Source organism: Bombus flavifrons, chromosome 1, assembly GCF_040668555.2.
Source record: "Bombus flavifrons isolate JBK064 chromosome 1, iyBomFlav1_principal, whole genome shotgun sequence".
Taxonomy (NCBI): domain Eukaryota; kingdom Metazoa; phylum Arthropoda; class Insecta; order Hymenoptera; family Apidae; genus Bombus; species Bombus flavifrons.
Window position 1 is genome coordinate 15,804,821 of NC_138442.1, and position 26,482 is coordinate 15,831,302.

Sequence of the window (26,482 nt, forward strand, 5' to 3'; positions counted from 1 at the left end):
ACAACCCTCTACTGTTTTATTATATGTATATAGATGCGTGGGATACTCAAATTGTGAATTGCGACTTGTAAGGGAAAGAGGGTCAAATGTGAAAGGGAGAGCAGAAAAGAGAGGAACGGATACGAAGGAAGGAACGATGGGAAATAAGGAAAGGAATCTACACAAAGGAGAGGCGCAGTGGAACGGAAAGAAAGGAAAAGAAAAGGAGAAATGGGAGAAAACAAAGAGGAAAAAAATAGGAAGAAGAGAAGGAAGAGGAGACAGGAAAAGAATGAATGGAAGAAAACATATTTATTTTACAACTAATTACATGTATCGATATAATTTAACTCGAAACGACATTTGTTATGCAGTAACGTAATAATTCGAATGCAATACTCGATCCTGAACAGGCGTCGAGATGCAAGCCACGATCCTGTAAAATTACCAAGCCAATTCCATGACACGAATCGCACGACGCCGTGCATTAACGCAGGCCGGCATCGCGACGCATTAAGCGAAATAATTTATAGCGCGAAATTGTAGTCTCCGGAGCTAGGGTGCCGGATGACGTACGTAAGACAAATGGCACAGAAACCAACGGTGGCCGTAATCTCCGTACGTTCGCTGGATATCCGAATGGCAGTCACCGAATACGCAGATCCCACGATATCGTTCCATTATCCTCGGGGCCGGCGCGATGCACCACCTCATCGGCCATTCACAACACGATTCTCTTGATTCGACGGTTCAATTATCGATTCTGATCCGCCTCGTCGTGAAGCTGCGCGTCCATAACCGATCCAACGTCCCTTGTTTCTCCTGGAATCGATATACCAACCGCATTTGTCCAAAGTGGAATCGATTCACAAGTGGGAAGAACAAAAATAATATCGGCTTAGTGGTGAAAGAATTAAGACAATAGTATTGTACATCGAGCGACCTGCGCACTTTAAATTGGTTTTATTTGCAAATTTTTATTGCTTTCATCCTTTTTTATAACTTTTGCGTTTGTTCTCTGATTTCTTTCATTTGAGAATTTGTTGTGTTGTCTGTATACAGGGTGAGTCGGGAAATTAGTGTTAGTACTTGTTAAAATAGCAAAAAGGTCTTGATAAAATGGGTCTGAACATAGTTCATACACTCCTGACGTTATTATATTCATTCATAGATAATAAAACAAAATTATCAAATAAATAAATCAAATGTTTGTAGATAATACCAATACGTCAAATTTAAACTTCAAAAAAGATAGGATTTTACATCCAATCAATACAAGAGAAGAATTTCAGCAAATTACGTTGCGCTGTAAAACCCGTCCCATTCTGCTGCTCCGTGCGTTTGGCCATGATTGTACATATTCCACTTAACCTGGCACTCCGATCTCCCATTCGATATATACATACCCAGATTGGTTTCAAATTGTACAATAATCACGACAGTCACGTCTCATTACTGTCCTCGTTAAAGTGCACGATGTTTCTAAAAAGTTTGGTATAACGCAGATAATATGTTCATAAACATTTTTTTATGACAAGTGTCTGGATATTTTGCCTCGAAAGTACTTCATCCCGGAATCTTCCATTCCTGCATGAACCTAAGCTCGCTATCTCATTAATTCACGCACCAGCAAACAAAATAATTTCACTCGTTCAATCAAGCCAAAAATACGACGAAGAACCACGCGCGAAAAATTTCTACCGCTCCAACAATTTTCACGTTTCTCCGCTATTTAACAGCACGCAAATAGACCAGAGCTCCCATAGAAACAGGCATTGCCTTATTCATACACCTGTCCAGGCATCTCCACCGAGCCATTGCATTTTTACCATGCAGATTAAATCACGTAGAAAAGGACCGGTATCCACGTAAAGGTGCGCGTAAACGTGCGCCGATTTCCAAGGAGTCTATTCTCTATGGTGGTAGTAGGAGAATGCATAGTGGCACGCGGGCGTCTAAAACGAGCGGAAAATTATTGGCCGTTTCTCTACTTACATAAGCAATTTCACTGGATCACCGTGGTTCGTGAACGTGTCGCGGGTACCAGCCAAGGATTCTTCTTTTCGTCGTCGAAGAAAACGAAGAAAAGGAGGAATAAAAGGATTCCACGATTGTCGGATAACTCTGGTTCAACAAACGATCCAGAATTCACGATCGCGACTCCGCCACGAACGTATTTCATTCTCCAAGTAATCCCCGAGTAATCCTTTGATTTATGAAGACCTACTCGCGCCGCTTCTGCTCGTGATCAGTTCGTAAGCCAGTGAATCAGTCGGGCCGCTTTAATCGATCAGCAGTTTCAGCAACGACGGCTCTATGTTCCCCATCCGTTGCTGGTAACCGTTCAACCGATTTCGCGATATAAGATTAATTCTAGGATATATATTCGTAAAGTCGTAGTGGCTTCAAGATTGGGTGTTTAGCTACTTTTAAGTAGTCTTCCAATCGTCTTAAGGATTATTGCAAACTTGATGAATTGATCTTCTTGGAGTTTTCACAAAGATGTTATTAAGAATTCAGAGATCAAATTATCAAACACAATTCTAAAAGATCTCGTTCGTCTAGATTCAGATTCATTTAATCGTAGATTCTATTGCAAGAAATTGATGTTTGTGACAAATAATGTTATCTATCCTTAGATGTAAGAAATGCATTAAAAGTCTTATATTTGCATAAATTCAGTAAACTAAATATTTCCATAACCATCGCCATAAATCAGATATGGAGAGTACATTAAACTTCAATATAGTACTTAAGACCTTAAGAAAATACTCGATATCAATATCGAACTCTCATATAGGTCCTTAGGTTCACAGTAAACCTTTCATCGAAACCCACGTATACTCATACTCTTGAAAAAAGTAGTCAAAGTATGTCAAACCTCCTACGGTCTTCTGCCCAAAAATCTTCAAGTAGTACGAACCGATGATAAATTCCACAACGACTTCGAACGAAACGAATATAAGCCTCTCAGAAACTACTAATTAACTTCGTAGCCTTAAAACTATATTTCTGGAGAAAATTTGTTAAAAATAACTTCCAACTTAAAATTCACCTTGAAATTTATGATTCTCTATCTCACATCGTTGCAGCATATAAATGTATAAAAATACTTAATTATTTTTACCCTATAATTTCACCACTGACTGATATACCCAGATAAAAAAAAGTGCAATTGATCAGTTTAACTTCTCAGAGTCATCGTGTCTTCGATTAACACAAAATAGGTCACTCGTTATCTTATCGTTAAATTCGATGCTAGATAAGATCGCATTCAGATATAAATCAAGCAACATTGGATAAAGGCAAAAGATGTAGTTAATCAATTTGATTTCCGAAAGATTTTTATCGTCGATTAATTTTACAAAATTCTAGCTCATGGATGGCCGGTCGAATTGAGGTTCCGGCCCCGGAGGAGGCGCGTATTCGCGTAGCTGGCGCAATGGTCCCGGGATGCCGGTTGAGCCGACGCCGCGCCGTGCTCCGAAGGTTGCCGAGCAACCGGTGAATATGCGCAATTACCAGAGGACCGGGCGAGAACGAGCGAACGGACGCTAAGTGGGAGTTACCGAGGAGATTGTAAAATAGAATGTATCCCGCAATTACCCGGCCATCTAACGCGATCGAACGTAAGAGCCTGCCCGCGATTATCGTCCATGGGATCGGAAGTAGCTCCGACACGGGCCAACCGGCCTGTCTTCTGACCGTTTCCATCCGCGAGACGAAACTTTCATACAACTTCCTAACTTACCCGTCGTTTTTTTACATAATATATTCTCTGGTACTATTTTTATTTCCAATATCTGTAGTTAGAGAGTATCGGATATTTTTCATGATTTTCTTCATAAATATAATAAATATGTTATAAATTCACGATTGAATTAATTTGATTTTTTCCACGCTCATAGTTTTAATCAGAAATTTTTTTAACGAATTTTAAGATCATCTATTGTTGAAAGAATTTAATATTTTTCCAATTTATGCTTGAATTAATTGGGTTTCTCGGAAGCCAGACTAATTAATTCCAGTTTTTATCTGGATACGTGATTAATATTGCCTTTTCGAAGAAACGGATTATTTGCTTCCATAAGTTTATTTATTAGAAGAAAATGGCATAAATTCTCGAAAAATTGTGACACTAGATTCAATTTCCCTTATTTCCCAATTTATGGAGGTAATCGATGTAAATTCCGAACAGCTCGATTCGAATTTTGAAATGTTTTCAATGGTTTTCGAACTAATTAGTCACAAGTATCATCGCGAAAACATACGGAGAAACATTGAAACACCGCAATTGTAAATTGCCAGCGTTCCTAACTTGAAAAGAAATAGGAGAAATATTAAAAGCATTAAATTAAGGTTGCAATGTATACCGTGAAAGCTTTCCATTAAAGGATACTAAAATAAAGAATGAAGTTCTCTGCGTCAGATCCACTCGCGGCATCCCATGCTCTGACGCGTTTACAAGTTTTACGGCGTAGCACCATGCGGATAAACACATTCCTCTCTAACAATATTATCTCACAAAACATTTTCACGTTCTATCTACGTAAAAGATACAAGTTCTACGATATTATATGACGAACTACAATAACTGGAAAAATATTCTATATTACGTAGTAACCCTCTGCATGCAAATCTTATTCACCACCAACTAGGCTTCCACAAACAAGCTCTTTGAGACGTCTCCAAAGAAAAATAGCCAAGATGTTTAAGTTCAAACAAGCTACAACGGAACTAAGTCAATTTTCTTTCATAATTTACTAAAAAAAAAAAAAAAAAAAAAAGAAAACAATACAGGGAAAATTTTATAAATTCCCACTCACATTTATCTTTGATCCTTAAATTTTTTGAGGTACGAATTTATTAAAATCAAGTTTTAAACTGCTAAGTTCTTTTTTTATTGCGAATTGATTTTTTCTAATAACCATTTACGAACATACTTATTAATTTATCTGTATTAAATAAAAAATATACAACGAGATAGATTTTTAAATGATTTTTTTCTAATTTCAGAGCATATTAGTTACGTGACATTTCATAAAGATAACATTTCATAAAAAGACAGATGGAAACGCGTACAATTCCAGAGCAAAACTGCTCGTTTCACGGGAAGGAAACATTTTCGCACACAAGGGGGATGACAATTGCGAATGAAAATTCTGTTGCATTTAATTGAAGATCGAACGGTAACACGATTCGCTAATCAGACTTTCCTTTAATCCTCGGGGCTTACGTCGAAATTCGGTTCAGCGTTTTAATTGTCTCGTTGTCGGTCAAAGCTTCGCACTGGAAAGCGGCTCGATAAATATTAATAAGAGCGTTTTGTAACCGGGGACCGCGGGGCTCGTAAAACTAAAATACACGGTCCGTAATGCGGGATCGCGTTCCTCTCTCGGAGTTTCACGCGATTGAATCGACCGTCGTGTCTGGAAGAACGTATCGAAGGATTGAATCGCGTTAACCTCTGAAAGGAGTCCTTTTAAATTTCCTTTCTCCATTCACCGGTGATTTTTCTTCCCTACCGACTCTCAGTTTTCTAAACGAAAAAACGTTCCTACATACACTACGTTAATTCGTTATCAAAGGCACGACGGAACTAACCGCAGAAATATTTTCCCTCGAGCTTCTCTACCCGCCATTCCGCTCTCCATGCACGATCTTTCTCGAAATATAATTATTCGCAGCCGAATAATTATTATTACACCATAAATGTTTGTGCAAATTCATGTTCTTATGAATGCAACTGAAATGAAATTTCTTCGTAGCTTAAATATTAGAATACATATTTTGTTTCGAATATTTGGAATATTTTTTTCATATTCCGTGTGTTCTAGAAATATGACTGTTCATGATGAACGAATGTTTTGTTTTAGACATTTTGGACATTTTCAGGTATTCCACTTTCGTATTTATTCGCTGCCTTCCCTGTCTGAAAACGAATTTGAATTTACTAACTTTTAATTCCGGGATTACAGAAGCGTCTGGTTAACAGATTAAATTTTCCATAAACGCATAAACGTTCTAATGATTGTTATAATCCCTGATCAAATATTATCGGCATATATTCCATCACATACACGATGACCCATTCTACTCTACACAAGCGTACAAAAAATACATATCAGCAACTTATATCATCTTGCTGCCAGCTGTCAGAGACAAAGTTCTCTCGTCTACGAGGAATTTCGACCACTCCTTAGGTATCATTAAATCCACGCCAGTAGAAGAAGCAAAAAGAGTAGGATCGTATAACCTTTACGACGTCCCTAGGAATCAAGGAAAACACGAGGGATGAACACAGCCAGAAAGAGACCGCAAGAAAAAGAGCGAATTCTAAGACGAAGAAGAACAGGCTAAATAAGTGAACGATGCGCTATCGCAAACGACGCAGACGATACGAGCGGTTAGACGACGTCCAGGAGTAAGCGTCGAGATTATAAGGAACGCATACAAACCACCCCAGCTTGCTCTCTTCTCTTGGCGACCACGTGGACAGAAGACAGAGAACATTCAACGAACAAGCACAGCTAGAGCTACCTTGTACAACAAGGACGTCTCGTAACTGTAACCAGCGAGGGGAAGAGAGAGAGAGAGAGAAAGAAAGAGAAAGATAGATAGGAAAATACCTGCAAGAAACAGTAAAAGAGTGAAAAGGAGGAATATAGAGGGGGTAGTAAACGAAGGCAGAGAGGAAGAAGCAAAAGGAAAGCAGGACGCAAAGCTGGCAATGAGTAAGGAGAAGGATCAAGAGAGATCTTTCGGTGAGTGGAAGGGAGAGCTAGATGATTGGCAAAGAGAAAGAGGATGAAGAAGGAAAAAGAGAAAAGGTAACATGAGCGATGCGCTATCGCAAAACCCTGGCAGCGAACGCGGCACGACGCCGGGGTCGGCGCTATCGATTGGCGTCGGCGTTTCCTCGACGTCGCTATTTGCCCGCCGCCGACGTTTCCTTTCTCTCTTCCTCCTACTCGCCACCCTCTTCCATTCTCCCTGTCTTGCTTCCTCGTACGTTCTCACCTCCGCTCCGTTCATCCTGCTTCGCCACCCTCGAACCACCCTCCTTTTCGTCTCTGTTTACCCTCGCTTCTTCTTCTCTCTCGCACTCATAACGCTTCCTATAACGGTGTCTCTCTCTGTTGCACAGAATCACCCTTCTGTTCGTCGAGCTTCTACTATCTCTATATACTTCTTCTCTATCTTCTCTATTTCACTACACATTAGACGATCCCATCTCTGTCCCGCCGGATGATTCCACCACCGGCTAGAAGCAACCACCCTTCGTTCTCTCGCCATCTACACCCCCTTGTGCAGCCTGCTAGTTGCATAGCTCTCTTCGTTGGTCCCTCGTTGCTCTCCGTACCCGCTCCTACCCCCCCGTTCACGACTCTTTTCCATCCGACGCGGTAACAGGTGTTGCTCCGGCCCCGAACTCGTACAAAATCGATGGGCAAGAGCCACATCGGCGTCGCGGCGAGGGGTGGGTTACCCCTGCCGGTTCGCTCTCTTGCTCGGCTTCCTCGTTCCTCTGCTCGTTTCAACCCCTCGATCGCGGAGCCAGCCAGAGCTTTATATATAAACGTATACGTATAATGCTTGGCGTGTGTGTTCGCGAGACGGTGTGGCAGTTCGTTGGAGATGGAACGGAGCAAAAGCGAAACGGAGAGACGACGAGCAGTACGCTGCTCACGCTTGACAGGGGATGGTTGATAAAGCGGAAGAAGGAAAGAAATAACCAACGTATAGGATAAAGAAGGAGAAGCAGTTTACGAGGGTGAAAGAGGTACTGGAGATGGTTTACGGAGCAGGACAGAAATAGGGGCAAAGTATGGAAGAAAAAAAGAGACAAAGCGTAAAGAGGGTGGAGGAGGACTGGGAAGACAGAGAGGGCAACACCGGGCAGGTTGTGTGCAGGCCTTTTAGGGAGGGAAGCGAGAAGGAGCTCTGCACGAAGCGAGGAGGAAAGGACGCAGGCGCCCAGGACGCGGGGCGACGCTGCTCGACGACGCTGCATTGGCAGTTGCACCCCAGCCACACCCGGTACGAGCCATGTAGTCGGGCTACCCTCCACCGCGATACACGGCGGACAATTGTTGCTTCTGCGCCCACAGGTGGTACATCTTCATCTTCGATCTTCGTGCCCGTAGACGTTCGCGTCCGGTGTGCCACGTCGTCGAACGCGACCGGGGCCCATGGACGAGCCTCGATCTATCGTTGACCGGTCGACCAAGCGCGCGTCGTGCTGCTCGTAACCGCGCTCTGCTCGTCCATGTCGTGCCTCTCTCTACGTGTCTAGAGACCCTAGTGTTACTTACGTGCCACCGCTTGCAAAAACCTATTTCGTTTCCTCGTTCAACATCGTTTTCAACGCTCGCCCGTCATTTGTTTCGTCGTCGTGGTTACTTTTACGTATACTTCCGTAGTGCTGCTTTCATGATACTCGCGTCTATGTGTATTGTGAGCTTGGGTTTTCCGTGTGCGTTACTCGAAGCAACCCCTCTACGACAAACGATCCAGTCGTATCGAACCGAGTAGACAGGTAAAGTCGAGCCTGAATTATTTCTGCGTTAATCGAAGGTGTTAGGGAGGAAGAGGAATAGAAGAAAGAGAAAGGTGGGACGAAGAAAGAGTACGAGGAGGGACTAGGAACGCATACGTGGTTCGTCGCCGTGAGCCACCGGCGATCCAAGGCTGCAACGAGGCCCGCGAACAGCCGCACGAGGGCAGAGTTGTAGCTTCACGCGGGTTCCTCCTTTCGCGGTGCTTCCCCGCCGTACAAAACCAGCCATCACCAATGCGACGAGGCTAAGAGAGGGCGAAGAAGTCGCGCAAAGTCCTCCTACGGGTTTGTTCCTGCTTTCTGACTGGCAAGCAAGACACCAAGCTACCGGTAGACACTGAGACAGGGTGAAAGAGAGAAAGGGAGAGGGGACCACTTACCAGAGGGAGTTATCGACTACACACGTAAGGCGACAGCGCACACGTACGGATACACAAACATCGCGGACCTGTTGTCCAACTTGTTGCTCGTCCCTGCAAAAGGCACACCTCGCCTGCCTCCACGACGCACACGTTTGCTTTCCGAAAAAGGACCTTCGGTTATTTACAATTCGTTAACTCGAAGATAGCAGCTTGAATTTTCAGCTGGAAGAACCATAGCCTGGCTGGCTCCGTCTGTTATTCAGCCTACCGAGAGAATCGCGATTAATCGAGCGTATTTTATAAATCCGCTCGCTCCAGAGATAGGGAACTGGTGATTCGATTTGCTCCTCTACGCTACTGGAATTGTACCTTCTTATTAGAAAATCTGTTTAATGGTGGAAGATCGAAGGTTCAACGAGAGACTGCTTTTATCGGGAACATTGGTGATTTGTATCGAGAAGAAGGAATATATTGGGAAAGATTGTTTTGGAATTTACTGGAACGGTTTTAGAGAAGAGTAAGAGGAAGCACGCGGCGTGGCGACCATTATTTGTCGGATTCACCGCACTCGAAATCGCCGAAATGAAGGTATCGTCGCGAGAATGGACACGCCCGATGCTGCACGAGAGTGTTGCCGGCAGAATGGAACGATGCTCGGATCAGGAGGGCGAGTAGACGGTGAAAAGTAGTCCGAGTGGCGAGAACTGACCTCTGAGAGAGACTCGATGCGGTATCAGGACGAACCGAGATATAAAACATGAATAATTAAATACAATATGAATATTCATAAATAATCACGAAGTATATGTACATTTTTAATAACCGTAAACACTGAAACAAATTTTAATCGAAGAGAGTTTTTCAAGCGGCGTACGAAAGAAAATTACTGAAGAGAATAGCGTTAATAAAAATAGTTGATACGGATTGTTTGGATTTTATTAAACTACGATGAAGCGTATAGATGAAAGATATATCCAGAGGAAGAACGTAAGCACCGGAGGCGACAGTAAGCGGAAGACAGGGCAAAAGTAGACGAAACCCGAGGAATACCGTAAGAACCACGTAATCTTCCACCCGTGAATACAACGAAAGCAATATTACAAACAAGGTAAAGCAACAAAGAGAATCTAAGAAAAGAAACAAAAGAAGCAAACTAAGAAGAAATAAAACAAGGCAAGCTACATTTTTCTTTCTCTCTTATAAACTCGAGTTACACCGAGGAATCTCATCTGGAACCACGTACATTAACACGCACAAACCAAGTGTTATTAAAAAGAAAGTTTCCAGTGAGGAAACACTTCCGGATAATCCCAACTTCCGGGTGTATCTGAAATCTCGAGTTGGACTGACTCGCTTCGCCGAAAAGATATTTTAATATAAATCTATACACGTATCTATATATGTGTATATATACACACACTATATAAATACACAAATATACAAGTATATTTATACACACAGACACGTGTGTATATATATTTACGTGAAATACACACGTAGCTCCGTTTGAAATCGTGCAACGACATCTAGAATTAAAATACCGCCCCCAAACGGCGATCGGAATTGACATTTCCGGTAGAAACGAGCCCGCCACAAGGAAGTGTCCCGTTTTTATCAACTCTGCGAATCGAATATCGATGCTGCAATTACTTGGAGCTTGACTAGTTCCTCTCGAGACGCTCGTGTAAGTCCACTTGGAACACGTTTCATCGTACGACACAGGGAACACAGGACGAAATTTGTTTAACGAGCAAGAGGAGACTCGATAGGTGATCCAATCGCGAACAGGAAGTAGGATGAGGACGAGAAGATTGACGATGAGAAACGAGGCGTTACTGGGCTGAAGCATCGATCGTTCGATCGACCGTAATCCTGGTGGCCTCCACGAGGACCACTAGGGCGACATTTTGCGCGAATCGAAACCACGATCGATCGTTTGATAAACGACGATCGTCTTCGACTGAACGAATGTCTATCTGGTGCTCTGGAAGTACAAACTCGGGAAGAATTGATCATTGAGAAAAATATTTTGTTTTTCGAAAAGAATATAAACATTGGAGGATTTCTTCTTATTCGTCATACCTTTTTTTAACCAGAAATATAATCGAAATAATTCAATAAAAATCTATCCGATGCTCTGGAAATACGAAGATAGAGAAGAATTTTTTTCCAAAAAAATATAAAAATTGAAGGATTTCTTTTTGTTAGTTGTTTATTCTTCATCTACATCGGATCTGAATTTCTCCCTATCTAGGACCAAGAGAAAGAAACCAAAAGCCAAGATGCCGCGGTGTTATATGGTGAAGAAGGCCCTGTGCAACAAGTATATAAGCAACGTTGCCAGAGGATTCGAGAGCTGGGGTCGCGGAAGAACCACGCCATCGCCGACCACCATACAAATCCCAGTTTCGCCCATAGAAGGGAGCGTCGCACCCCCTGTTGCTCAAGGTACAATTCTGGCTCCGGCTTCTTATAGTTCTACCCTTGGCTCGATTATGATCCCTGGTATAGTAATTAAATGGTCGAGCAAGATTCTTTACGATAGAAGCGATAGGTGTTTGGGGATTTCATGTTTTATGGAGTACGTGGGGGGTTGATTATAGCTCAAAGGTTCTCATTGGTTGATACTTATTGCGATTGAGTACAGATATTAAGATTACGAGATACAAAGTTGATACATGCTTCCTTCTGATTTTTGTACTATAATTTTGTTATTTTTTCTTTTTTATTATATTTTTCTTTTTTAGTTCTTCTTTATTCCAGTGTTTGGATTTATTGGAATTTGGTCGGATTTATCTTTTTTATTTATTTAAACTTATTTGGATTTATTTAGATTTGTTTAGATTCATTTGGATTTATTCGAATTTATTTGGATTTATTCGAATTTATTTGGGTTTATTCGAATTTATTCAGATTTATTTAGATATTTTTAAATTCGTCTGGATTTATTGCCATTTATTTGGACTTTTTGTTATTCTTGGGGGACGTAATCGGACTTACTTGAATCTCAATTTATTTAGACTTATTTGAATATGTTCAATTTTATCTTACGTAGAAAATATTTTCAAACACATACTCAAAAGAATTATATAGCATCGAAGATTATTTTAAACCATTGCTTGCATGATTCTCAAAGCGTTATCATCCTGAAAAGGGATGAAGCTCGATTACAAATAAAAATAATAATGGTCGACTTTGAAGCGGAAAATCGATCGCGGTCGCGCGTGAAGATTCAGAAACGAGTATCGTTATATCACGACAAAGAATGTTGAGCGATATCTTACCTGCGATTATTACGTTCAATTAATACGATTGTTGCTATTGGCCCGTGGTATTGATTCAGCCTGTAGCCATATATCGTTCATCTCGTGCCGAGGCACTGCACGGACGCGTGTCTTGCTCCTAGCAAGAAAACCTTCTGCATACTTTTGCAAAAAACTAAATTGCCCTTCACATCGTCTATGTAGTGGGAAATAACTAGTGAACGATGCAAGTGAATGACGTGGAAAATGTGAAAGAATCATTCTTGATATAGGTAATTTCTCATCTGAATTTTATGCCAAAGGTTCTCTTAAAACATTAAAACACTTTTACTCAGTTGAAACTAAAGCGAAATTGAGATATAAAAAATTCAAGGACTACAGAAGGATTTAGTCGAAGGATTAATGTGTCAAATACATACAAACTCTTCCGTCTTTTTATAAATGAACCATTCAGAAACTATATTAATCAACTCGCATTACACTACGAAATTAGGGCCATGATATATATACATATATTTTTATAAATACTTTTAAAGAGGCTTTGTCGTTACAATATTTTAACGTCATCGTGGTGAAAATTCCTAGCGTCGGAGTAATTCGCGGTAACGTGTTACTCACCACGGCAAAGCTGCATTAATTGTCTGAATTGTCGTTCCCGGTGGCAGCAGTTTCCAGCAACGGCCCCGTTTATGCTTCGCGTTCAGTAATCGAGTGAATGAGAGAGTGTCATGCGAAACTTGCCGGAGACGTTAATGGAGCTACAAAGACCGCACTTAAGACTCGTTACAATGGCAGTACACGCTTGCTTGGAGCCTCTCTCGGTAAAACCAGGCCAATCGAACGTGAAATACGAACGATTTCCATCGTAAAAGCGTCAGAAACTTACTGAAGATAAAACATTTCGCTTGACGTTTCAGTTAGGTCGATTTAAATGGTGAAATCTTGAGAAAGGGACAAATTTCTATGACAAAAGCTGAGGTAATATATAGATACAACAGGTTCATAAGTTCTCCAGATTTTCAATGCTATTGTACGAAGATAGTTGTTCTTACTTGCATTTTGTGAACTTTCTGGAGTTTCCCAATTAAGCCAATCGGTACTAGAATTAATATCGAAATTAACAAATATCAATTGTTTCGAACGATCAAACATCAAAACAGCATCCAATCATCTGATCTAGAAAAATCATGATACTTCAAAATCTTTCAAAACAGCCCATGAAATCGAAGAATTCTCCCAATCCAAGCACTCAATAACCCACAATTGACTCAATCTCATCTTCTTGTAGCTCGACTGCTGAAAACGCAAGACTCCGTAGATCTCGGAGAAAATTGCAGGCTCATCACGTTGTCGCGCTAATAGCAAAGAAACTTATCCCAAGGGAGGTGTCCGTGAAACACAGCGACAACAACACTGAATCGAGACTCGAAACAATTCTAAGGAAAAAAAAGGAAAGAAGATAAAAGGAGCGTCGTTGAAACGAGACACGCAGTTTCATAACCGAGTTATCGTGAAATTTTATATCCGCTCGGTCGTACACTTTCCTTGGCCAGCCACCCATCCCCTTTGACCTCGTTTCCAACATGCTTGCCGTCATAATCCCTGGTCCTCCTTCGTCTCACCCTCTTGCCACTGCTACAACGAGGTTCGACACTCTTTCGTTGGCACGTCGACAACAGAAGAACCCGGCACGCTCCTCTCCCCCGCGATTTCTCCTCGTTAAACCTCGATTAAAAAGTCAAATTAAGAAATCGAGTTACGCGCCGCGCTGTCGCTCGTCAGTTGTCTCGTTAATATCGCATTGTCGCGGACGGAAGGGACGAAATAGGGCTGACGATGCTGTTTCCGCTCCTTTGCTCAAAGTGCTCCTGGTTCTCCTTTGTGTTCTTATTCCTTTTTTTCGACTTTTCCGTGCCTTTTTCTCGGAGGAAGGAAAGCAACCGCGGTTATTGAATTGCACCAGCTTCCTCGTTTCGCTTTGAGAACTTACCTGGAACGATGGAGCAGAGAATTTGAAGTACCGTTCAAATTTTAAAATTTATGAGCCTCGTAACGTTAATAGTACCCCGAAATTGTATACACTATGGTTTTAAACTTGTGGTACGATCAAAGCAGGAAGATTCTACGACTCAAAGTAAGACGATGATTGACTCCTTCCCGTGCCATTCAGTTCGACGAAACTCAGGCCCAAGCGGTAGTAGACATCGACGTGCGCTAAACAGACCAAACCGATGCTCGTAAACAGGAACTAGCATTCAGTCATGATCGTAACGGGCAAAAAAACAGTCCGCGAGCTCGGCTTGTTATGTTTACGTTTGGCCCAAATATCTGATCGCGAGTCAGACTCGCGATATTCATGTTTGGGCCAAAATCTTCATCGCGAGTCAGACTCGCGATATTCATGTTTGGGCCAAAATCTTCATCGCGAGTCTGACTCGCGATATTCATGTTTGGGCCAAAAACTTCATCGCGAGTCTGACTCGCTAAAGTACGGGAAGGGATTAAGAGTAACAAAATTACGACGGATATTTTAGTTTCGAAATCAAGTTTGAGAATACGTGGAGCAGAAAATAAAATACAAAAATAAGTCGAAGATGTAGAACAAGGCTCCCTTCATTTAAGGCCTCGCTTCTGTAGAAATTTAATTTGAAGATTTTCTAAAGTACGTATGCACCAGGCTAATTCTTGCCTTACGACTTAAGTTCCAACAGCGCGTGCTATAAACGACAACAAGGTTGGTCGCACACCCAGCCATTTCACGGTTTGGCTGAGCGTTCGAAGTTGTGCAAATTGCACATATCTTTTGATATGTAAATGCATGTGTAAGGTACAACTAATTTTATTCTGCAAGATGTTTGATAACTAATTACTACAATTGATCATTAAACAAGAAAGATTTATTATCTTGGCGTACGACGTCTCCCATACGATTGTAGGTTAAGGGATTAAGCATGTTTAAACTCTATATCTTGCAAAGACCATTTGTTTTAAACACATCAACGGTATTTCAAAATTGTATATAAGAATTGGTCATCTTAAATACATCAATCGACTTTGTAAATCAGTCACAGCTGCAGAAATATCTTTTCTGTCGTAGAATACCTGAATGCGAAGTCCCAAGATACGACTGCAACGACAGGAGCGAAGACGCTCGAGCAGAATGTCCCGAAGGAGAAGGTAAACGAGCCTAGCAATGTGGACATGACGGCGACGACTAACACCACGAGTACACCATCGACGGAATCTTCGACTACAGCTCGAACGGAGACATCGGTGATCACCTGCACAGCTACATGCTCACCATCCACGGTGGTAGCTCCGCAAACGACAGAATCAATCGCCTTGAGCGTCGAGGACACAACGATCACGACGTCCACGTTGCCTTCCACGGCTCCCAGATCACCGTCCAAAACAGTTCACACAGACCATCAGCAACATACGACCGTGCTCCATTACACGCCACCGAGGGAGCCTTCTCCATCCTCGAACACCGCTACACCGTACCACGTGGAAGAAACAGCGGATCATTCCACGTCTGATTCAAGGATAGGGTCCAATAACGGCAATGTGATCACCAATTACGTGTCCTCGATGTTCAAAGACCGTTCAGCGGCTGAAACAGAAGCTGCACACGATTTACTAGAGCTCTCAAGATCGTTGCCCCCATTACCACCACCCAGTGTCGCCATCGGGCCACAAAACGTGATAGAGTCACCTGCAACCGATATCCAAGAGATGACGGTGTACCAACCGAATCAACCGATCTACCAAGTGAACACTATCGGTTTAACAAGTTCTACAGTCTACACCCATCACCAACACCAGCAACCAACAACAGCGAGCATCATTTACGAGCCCAGCGCAACGATAGTTCAGCAAACGGGCAGCGTGTTCATCCCACTGTCCCCTGTTCAAGAGATTCTGCTCACCTATAGCACGCCGTCCATCCCGTGCACGCCGACCATCCCGTGCACACCGACCATCCCGTGCACGCCGATCATGACTACACATCATCCACCCCAACTACTACCACAGCAACAGCATCTTCTCCAAGCCATAGAGGCAGCACCACCACTGACCCCACCTACGTCAGAGTGTAGCAGCGATATTGAAAATAATAATCCCAATTCGCAACCTAGTCAGAAGGATAAAGAGGTGCAAACAGTGCTCGAACAGAGCGAGGTGAAACCGGCGAGTTATACGTATGACACTTTATTGGTGACTGACGGGAGGTCGAAGAATAAGAAGGTTTTACCTATTCAGAAAACGCAGGAGGCTGAACCGGTTGAAGGACTTGAGGCATCAAAGATCGGGCGTTACGTCTGTTGCGAGTGCGGTAAGTTGTTGAGAAAATTAGGAATCGTGAGAAATATTGGGATCAGGGTAGTTGTTGTCAGTGAATTACGCCATCTAAAGTATTCTCATTTTCGTTTCTTTGAGTGTCGTTCATTTCTTTGCTATAGATATTCTAAAAAAGAAAGATATTGAATTTTAATTACACAAATTTTTGTAGCTTCAAAGGCACGGATTAAGCTTTCAAATCAGAGTTTTTACATAAAATGTGTCCCTTGAAAAATAGAATCCATTCAGAGCCAAACAGCAGGTCAGTCCTATCATGAAACCATCGTTCACAATAACAATTTTCTGTTTCCAGGTAAACAGTACGCGACTTCGTCAAACTTGTCACGACACAAGCAAACCCATCGTAGTATTGACTCGCAATCGGCGAAGAAATGCATCCACTGTGGCAAAGCATACGTAAGCATGCCAGCCCTTGCGATGCACGTGCTGACCCATAAACTAACACACAGTTGCGGTGTCTGTGGCAAGATGTTCTCCAGACCGTGGCTACTCCAAGGACACCTGAGAAGTCACACGGGCGAGAAACCTTATGGATGCGCGCATTGCGGTAAAGCGTTCGCCGATCGGTCGAATCTGCGCGCCCACATGCAGACGCACTCCGCGGACAAGAACTACGAGTGCCACAAGTGTCACAAATCGTTCGCGCTCAAATCTTACCTGAACAAGCATCTAGAGTCCGCCTGTCAAAGGGAGAACGACGATTCCAACAATGACCTAGATGCACCTCAATAGATTCCATCGAGTTATGGTCACTTTTGGCGCTAGTGTCGCTGCACGTCATCAAGTAGGTTTTTAAGCTTCGGGTACTGGAAAAATTTGAAGAACGATCGACAAGAAATTGAGTCAGGTTTGGGTTATGTTTTTGGTAAAATTCAAAAGAGAATTTATGGAAAGTAATTCTGGGTAATTAAGTAAATGGAAATTGACGGTGTCGGAAAATGTTTGAAAAGTTAAAAGCGAGAATATTAGATACTGGAATAGAATCTTTGATAAGAAAATTTGAAGCAATTCAGGAAGTGGTTGTGAACGCTTGAAAATGTTTGAAGGATAAGAAGCGAGAATATCAGATATTGGAGTAGAGTCTTTGAAATTGAATAGTTATAAGTTTGAATGTTTAAGAAAGTTTGACTGATTAGTGTAAACAGATAACGAATGTAGTAAGATACTTGAATAGCTCGAAGATGTTTGATAGATCTCTGAATCCTCGAAATAATTTGTCCTCCAAGAAATGAACTCGTAATTCTTTTCTTTCAGTTGGCGACACATCAGACGATAAACGAAATGCAAGAAAAGATTCTCCAAGGTGCAATCCCTTCTGGTATGGGTAAATTTAATCTTTCTGGAATTCAACAGTTCCAACAATGATGACTACTTCGTTGTTTCCCTTCCTCCCTCTCGTAAACTTCCAAAAAATCCCACGAACCATTCTCTCGATGAAAAGCGTAAAAGGAAGGATTCGTCCACGAAACAACAGAAACAACGAAGAATTTCGATCGTTGACGTCACAGGTGATTTTTCGATTAACCAGCAATCACGAATTCTTCGAGTTCCCAGTTTGGGTAAGCGAACGATCTCAAACTGATCGCGATTCATGTCACCAGAAGCTACCAGCAAGCAAGGAACAGACATTTTGAAGATGAAACCCATAAAATAGGCGGACGTTGAACCAACACGAGAATATCGTGGTTAAACTAACGTTCTGAATTCTCGTTTCGTTCTTCGTGTGAGTAAACATTCAAAGGCGTATATTATTAACGTAAGCTGTTTATTAAAGTCGTGTTCGCACAGAGAAAGGAACGTTCGAGGAGAACGGAGCGTATATACAGGGATAAATCGTCGTGAAGTAAGGAGACACGTGTTTCATTGCATCAAGACGCGCACGGTGCGATTCAAACGACATTCCTTTCGTCCATGGACGCTCGATGAGATTCTATTCGTCGTCCGGTGAAATCGATATTCGCGTGGCATCAAGGAAAACGAAAACGACGCTCGTTCGCTTCCCGATGAAGTGTCTGGAATACGATAGGGAGAGGCAAAGAACGAACAGCGCGGCGAAAATCGATGCAATACTATCGAGGGACCATCAATTTGTGAGTAAAATTCATTTCGAATCGCCGATAGTCGATGGGAACCGGGTCAATTCTAGTCAAAGAACTTCGGAATCCAATGAAAATAATGCATGCTCCAAGTACGCTTACTAAGTCGATTTAACGACCTTCTCTTTGATGAAACTTGGCAGTTTTCAGATGTCGCGTGGCAATTCGTATACCATCGTCTCATTCTTATTGATTTTCTGCGTGCTCTTCTGCAATTTGACTTAATGTAATAGCCTGTACATAGGGAATCCACTAATTGGGATCATTAGCATGTTGATAGGAATATTTGACTTCTATCTTAGTTCTATCTTATCTATCTTATCTTATTCTATCGCGCGGAATAAAATAGTCGAAACACAGACTGAAACGTGATTCGTGACAGGGAAAGCGATCTCAAGCGACCAATTAATTTCAGGACAAGCTATAGCCAAAGAAAATTTCGTTTGATTCTCCATTTCATACTTGTCAACGTTTTAACGTGCCTCTTCTTTTTCAATTCTTCTCGACATTGATCTCAACCTCATTCTCAACTTCCTTTCGTATTTATTTTTCGTACAAATGTAGTAATATCTTCACGACGAGGTAAAACAATATATCGTATCGTAACTTGACCGTCGTCGAAATGATTCGCGGGCAAGTTGATATCCGATATCTATCGATGAATGATAGGAGACTATCGATGTTAGAAACGCGAAAAGTTTCCACGCGAACGTAATTTCCTCGAGGAATCGTTTTCCCAAAGTTCCATCGACGCCCTTGGCGTACAATGGGAACGATGGAGGGAGGATGAGCACACGTCGGAGGTTTTCATCAACATTTCACGTAAACTGGACCACCTGTTGAATGCAGGAATGACCATTGGTGGCGAAAGGGTCGCTCTCTCGTTTCGCTCTCCTAAATTATAGAACATCCTCCCGTAATTTCCTCGTTGTCAGAAGTATACGCCAACGAGACCGCCATTTTTCGTTTTTTTCTTTTTCTTTTTTTTCTTCAATGAGAGATGATTTATAGAATGACTCGATCTGCATATTAAAAAATTAGGGAAATTTTGTACATCCTCGAGGAATTTCCTAATCGCTTATCTAGTCAGAAGCTTCTAGTTGATAATCGATCACTAACAAAATTTTTAGATTCTTCTTTTATCATAAATTTCTAATTTAATAACGCAATAATGCAGCTCTTACTCGATAGTTTGTAAGCGCGTAAATTTTTATTTTAGGAGTTAATAAATGAACAAATATTGCAAAATAGATTTAGACTGTTCTATTCTAAGATTGTACTTAGATCGTTAGCTACGCTTTCATCGTTCCTAGTCCAATAGTCGTTTTATTTATCGTCTAGTTCACTCGTACTTACAACGTTCTTAATCGTAATATTAATTTAATATTTTATTATAACGACGGAAGGAAAATTAAAGCGGTAAAGACGAAAGGAATGTCGACGTATAGAAAATATCAAGGACAAGCACCGGCAAGAAACTGAAAAAAGAAATAAAGAGACTTCCGCTCTAGTCAGTGAGCTACGCTTGTATTGTATCGTTTTATCTTAGGTTGCCTCGAAAAACGGGGCTTAGTCTTGTATAATAGGTGAAGTGATCGTTCTTAAATTTAAGTTGTTCGTGTCGCTATTGCTTTCACGTGGGAAAAAAACGCGTTTTTTATAACGACCGTAGAGATATTTTGGTACGAAAACATTTTCAGCGATTAGAAAAAAAAAAACAAGAAACTTAGGGGATCGACCGATTGTATTATTGCGTACTCGACGTATCGGTTAGTTCGCGTTAAGTAGTTTTTAAACGGACGCAACGGAACAAACGAGCTTTAGCGGTTTAAGTTTCTAATAAACTGAAGAAAATGAGAATAAAACGGCGTCGAATGCGTCTGCAAGTTTTCTCGCGCCGTGTGTCTGTTTAGCAGAGCAACGTCGAACCTCGATCTCGAGGATTTTCACGTCTGCATTCGACATACCAGCAACGTGCAAGTGATTCATCGAAAACAGAAAATGGAAGAAAATTCAACCCTTAAAGGCGATCACGAATGAGAGTCTACTGAGACGAATCTTCTTTAAACTACATAATTAAGTGTTTTATCGTTGTTCGATCTAGACGAGGAACAAACAACATGACGGTGGTGGTATCGTTACTGAACGATAACATCAAAACAAGATCCATGATAGCCTTGAAGGGTGAAAATTGAGAAAAAGAGGAAGATTTTAAAAACAGATACAACTCTGAATTTAATTCCACTCTTTTTGATAGATCGACGGTTGTAAACGGAATTAATGAAATCACGTGTACGTTGCTCGTAACAGTGTTTGAGCAAAAAGTCAGAAATAGACTTGCCTAACGTTCGTCCGTTCGATTCTATAAGACTAGATTGGCTGTTGACATGTAAATATATTCGATTATTTTTCCACGTTCTTATATAAAGTCTATTATAATTGTAAGTATAAGGTTCCTAGACGTAGTAGCTATTTTCTCTTAACGCTTTTATTTATATCATTTTAATTAACGATTAGTTAAGCGAGTCTGTGTCTGACCAAGTTTCAACGATTAAGGGAACAGCTTCGAAAATCGTCCCGTACGTTCGTTTCCATGGGACAAACCAAACATTCCGGTTCTATTCAATATTATGGGAGACGGATAATAATAGTTCATGCCGGTGTTGCGATAACCGGGAGCGACCAATTCGAACAGGTCGTTGGCAAATTTGATCCACATCTTCAATGATATTCACAAGCTGTACCAGTCTCGTTTTCGTGCTCTAATACACAATACTCGACAGTCAATCGAATCTCTAATCAATTAGAGTTAACCTCGTAACGGTAGTCAATAATGAAACAAAAGAGAATGATCTATATGGTTATCAAAGTACATCTTCTTCATCAGCGCAACAAATTTTAACAAAGATAAAACTTCTTAGGAAAGGCGAAGTATATTAACGTCTGGATTCTTCGAATTAGAAAATTAAAAAAGATATAGTATAGCGCAAGCAATTGATCACTGAGATTATTATTTAATGAAGAGCTACGATACGATTTTTCTCATTCAATAACTGCTAGACTAGAGATTTTTATGCATTTATGAGAAATTTAAAGAAACAAAAACGAACAGGATACGTGTAAAATATGGAAAGTGGAGTAGTTGTTATAATACTTACTACGTGAAATAAATTTCTGTTTAGATACCATATCTTTAGTGTTGCGTTCGGAGAAATATGAATTTGCATAGATACCTGCAGTCTAATAATCGCTAATAGTGGTGATAATTAATTTAAAAGATGCTATACAAGTATGAAAGCACGTTACTTATTACTAACGCCATTATTATTATCTTTGTCACATAATACTATTTTTAACAAACTTCTAATAATTCTCGCCATTGTTTGAATTAAAAAGATCGACAAATAATTAAATTCCTTCGTTTAAGATCAAACGACTCAGCGATCAATGCTTGACTCGAATAAAAAATTACAAAGATTCGTTGCCGTCTCGAAGACTATTTTCAGCGTCGAAAAAAGTTTTCGAAACACGATTTCCTCGATGCTTTTTTGTCAAATTCGTGGACAGGAAAGCATGGTAAGTTAGTGGAGTTAATTATTCAATGGTAAAGAAGGAAAAAAAAAAAGGAAAAAAGAAAAGAAACGATGTAGCAAACCGCAGAACTGATGAACACGCGAATACAAACTAACGTTAGATCGTCGCCGTAGTGTAAACTTGAACGAAAGCAAAAAAAATTTACAAAAAAAAAAATGGTACGATAAAAATGGTGTAATTATTAACTATATTAACGATAAACAAGCAGTCGACGCTATTTTTTAGATACGCAAACGAGTTAAGCCAGGACCCAGGACGATCATGCCTCGTACGTTTCTCGGTCCAGTGAAAATCAATTTTTCTTGTTCAACGTCATAAAGAACACACAATTTTTATTGGCTGTGCGTTCGTACTTCGAGCCGAATTTAATCGAATTGAAGGAATCGTGCATGTGTACGACGATTATCTGGGTAAAATTACTGTGATATATTTTAAAAATAACTTTATTGATTTCATTGGGATTATTATTAAACTCGGATTGTAGAGCAGAAGTTAATAATATATTATATTACAGGATATTTAGAAAGAAAGTTGGAAATGAAATTTGTCAAACATTAATCACTCCTTCTTACGGAAAGATTGATCCTTAAAGGCTACCTTGAAGGTTACTTGGTAAAAGTTCACAAACGGCACATCTGTTTCGAATAAAAAGAATTAATAAAATTGGACAAGTAGAATTAAATGTTTCATTGTTATTCGATATTAGAAGGTAGAAGATCATCGTTCAAAGTGGTTACAAATAACGTTGTACTGTTACAGAGCGATAATATCAAGAGAAAATTTATACGAAATGAAATTTTCTAACTTGTAAATAGCCTTTAAGGGTTGAACATCTTTCGGACCGCGAAATCACTTTAAATTATAGGATCGAAGTTTTAAAACGCCCTGTATATCGAAACTAATTTCCGCGTGACAACGAATGAAGAAGTTTCTAAGTTTCTAATCTGAGCGAGATCTGTCTCGTAAGTTGAAGGTAACTTTATAATTGCGTCGTTGTATTATCAGCATAATTGATCTAAATCTTTCCATTGGCTAAGTTTTTCAGTACAACATAATTTACTAATTTTCTACTTTTTGCGTATGTCAGAGTTAATTACTCGGATTTGCGTCGTGCCGTCACGAAGCCACGCTTAACCGAATTTTTCTAGTAGATAAAGCTGATTAAACGGAGCCCTGATGAAACTAATTGCCTCATAGCCGTTATAATGTTAGCTAAAGGACAAACGAGCCGAAGAACGAGGAAAGAGTGGAAACAGAACGAGACAAGAGAAGATTTTCCTTGTTTCTTCAGCGAGAGACCGATTGCTATTTCGATTCGTCGCATAATTAAGCGTTTAGAAGACTCTAAAGAGGACCAAAGTACTTAAACGTAACTACGCCGAAGCCGTGGCGCTCTTAAACGCAGCGATAAAACGTAATTAATGTCACCTTTCGCGATTGTTGTCAATAAGCAAACGAGTAATAATGAGAAGGAAAAGATGACGCGAGGAAGAAAGAATAGAAAGGAAAGAGAAGAAAGAGAGCAAAATAAGCGTGAAGGTGCTGACTGTTAAAATTACGTACGTTCGAAAACACGGTAAAAATGAACAACGAAACCAACGTGACAAAAGTTGTCCGCTGTAACTATAATTAATTAACTTATTAGACCGAATATGCACGATATATGCTATATGTATGTGTATATGTACGTATATGTTAGTCGAATTTTCGCTACACCGAAACTTTTCGCGAGAACGATCGCCTCTAATTAATCTCGATACATGAACGCTTTCATAAAAAAAAAAATTGCAAATCGAGCTCGATGTCTTTGGAATTTGGATTATATTGGTCCTCTACGATAGAGTCGCTCTTATAAATACAATTTATATTTCTTGGTATTTATGTGTTAATATGAATTTTCTTATATGTTGTGATAAATTAATTACGAAGTCATGATATAGCAATTATTGATTAATTATTGATTATGATTGATGTTAAGCTTCGTTTTCGAGATTTTCTATTTCTGAACGTAGTTTAGAAGAAAATTATTCGCAACGACGTAAGAGGACGTGAAAAATGAATTATCCATTGCACGTTAAACGGACAATTTTCAGGCACTAGATAAGAAACGGGTTATCCTTTATTAAATCCAATTATGAAATTAATTAGAGCGCGATCCAGGCTCGCCTCCGTACGCGATAATTTAGATTTCGCTCGAGTTTCATGCAGAGTCGATAAGTCTGAAATCTGCAAGTTATCTGCGCCATCGAATCATTTCGCATGTACCACAAGAAAACACATGTAGACACAAGGACAAGATACGAGCGAACAACGTTAGGGAAAAAGAAACGCATCGGTGAAAGCAGAACTTTATAGAGAAGCAGGCATGATCATCAGTAAACCTGGCTTTTGTGAAAAGGATTAAAAAAAAGAGGAAAAATGAAAACGAGGAAAAAAAGGAAAAAAACGTAAGATAAACAGAAAACATAAGATTTAGATTAGTGTGATACAAAGCACGACAAAGCAATAATTTAGTGATTGTATGATATATTTGATTAGTGAGTTAGCGAGCTAAGTTTAATGGTGAACTTTCGAAACCTATAAATACCTACTCGATAAATCGTATAGTTTTGTAGAAATGCTGAGAAGATTCGCCACTTCAGAGATGAAAAACAAAGAAAAAAAAATTAAGAAAACGCTGTCTTGGGATCAAAGATATAGCGACGAAGGTCGGGAAAGGGTTTTTAGTAAAATATGTAAAGCCGACGGTCGATGATAAAATTTCTTAACGATCTTTTCTTCTTCTTGGATTTTGAATTCATCATTTTCCTTTTGTCCTCTTTATACACTATACATTAATAATCTTACACATATGTATGTGTATGTGAACATCGCGTTTGAAGTACATAGAAAAATTGTTTTTGCAAACTCTATTATAATATTTACGTTATATTTTTTATATATGCATTTATAAAAATTAACAAAAACCTTTTATAAATAAATGTGCAGTTATTCGAAACATTTATTGCTACGTTGTAAGCATTAAAAAGCACCAAGGGATAATTTTTATGCGAAACGCGTAAAAACATTGCAAATTGTAAAAGTAACATATAAGTAACAAACATTGTAAAAGTAAAAACATTGCAGATGTTTACATACAAATTTATGTTTATACGTAACCCTTTCATTGCTGAAAACTTCAAGTTTACATATTGTCTGCGTTCCGTACTAAGAACATCAAGCCAACTAGAAATGAATAATATTTCTTTCATGCTATTAACTATGATATTATATAACACACTGCGTATAACGATTATCAGTTGAATTAATTCAGAGATATGTATTTGGAAATTAATGGTAAACAATTGTGGTCTTCCTTTTTTATACAATATGCACGCTCAATACTATATTTATGTAACTACACAATATGCGAGGAAAAAAGCAAAATACGTGCAGAAAAGCCAACGAAGAAATAAATTGTGTCGCTGTTCTTAAATTTCTAATTGTTTCTGATGGGAACAATAACACGGGACGCGTATAAAATTAAACACTTCAAATTTTTCGATCAAACGATACTTTTCTTCGGGGCAAAACGTTCAATATTCCCAAGGGCGTTTCGACTCATGAAAATAATTTTTAAAGAAAAATCCCAAGACTGATATAGTGGATATATCGAGATGCATGCACATGTATTGCTCCGATTTGTTTAAACCCACATTTAAATGAGCTCAAAGCTTATTTATCTTATAGAAGTCATTTTTGAATGTTCTAACTTCGTAAATAACATGAGAAGGAAGAGAGAGAGAGAGAGAGAGAGAGAGAGAGAGAATAAGTGAGTGAATGCATGAGGGAGAAAATAAACGAAGGTCTAGAATTTCTACATTCATGGACGCATCTTGCTCTCTTTTTACCGTAGATATTCTTTTATTTTTTCTGGAAATGGATATTGTACAATTTGTTATATGCTATACTCATCGTTAATAATATTTTATCTTAATCGGTTACTAATTTAATTTCGTGAAACTCCTTACAAACGCGATAAAAATACAATACATTCACAACAACACGAGATACGCCAAGAATAAAAAAATTTGTTCCTAGAACCATGACCTTTTTACTGACAAAGAAGAGACCTTCGTCGTATCAAAGCATTTTCAATCTTGTCATAAATAATTATATGTATATGAAACTTCATATACAAAGAGCAAGTAGAACCGTTTACATTTTTTTCCGTTTGGTCTTTTCTTTTTTCCAATTGCTATTTTAATATAAACAAAAATTCAATTA

The 26,482-nt window shown here is 39.9% G+C and overlaps 1 protein-coding gene across 5 annotated transcripts in view; it reads left to right on the forward strand.

The window, feature by feature from the left end:
* The window catches only part of LOC138178453 (uncharacterized), a 92,829-nt gene extending 66,383 nt beyond the window's left edge, over nt 1–26,446 (forward strand). For 2 of the 5 annotated variants that reach the window (XR_011172704.1, XR_011172705.1), the window contains exon 6: nt 34–2,988. Coding sequence is in view for 1 of the 5 variants with exons in the window: in XM_069110327.1 (XP_068966428.1) it covers nt 11,184–11,349; nt 15,262–16,500; nt 16,819–17,258 (1,845 nt within the window). In the remaining 4 variants the exon portion in view is untranslated. Of the gene's footprint in view, nt 1–33; nt 11,350–15,261; nt 16,501–16,818; nt 17,311–17,780; nt 18,617–22,441; nt 24,664–24,823 lie in introns of those variants that run through there. The other 3 variants (XR_011172706.1, XR_011172707.1, XM_069110327.1) reach the window with 2 other exon arrangements.
* The last annotated feature ends 36 nt before the right edge of the window (nt 26,447–26,482 follow it).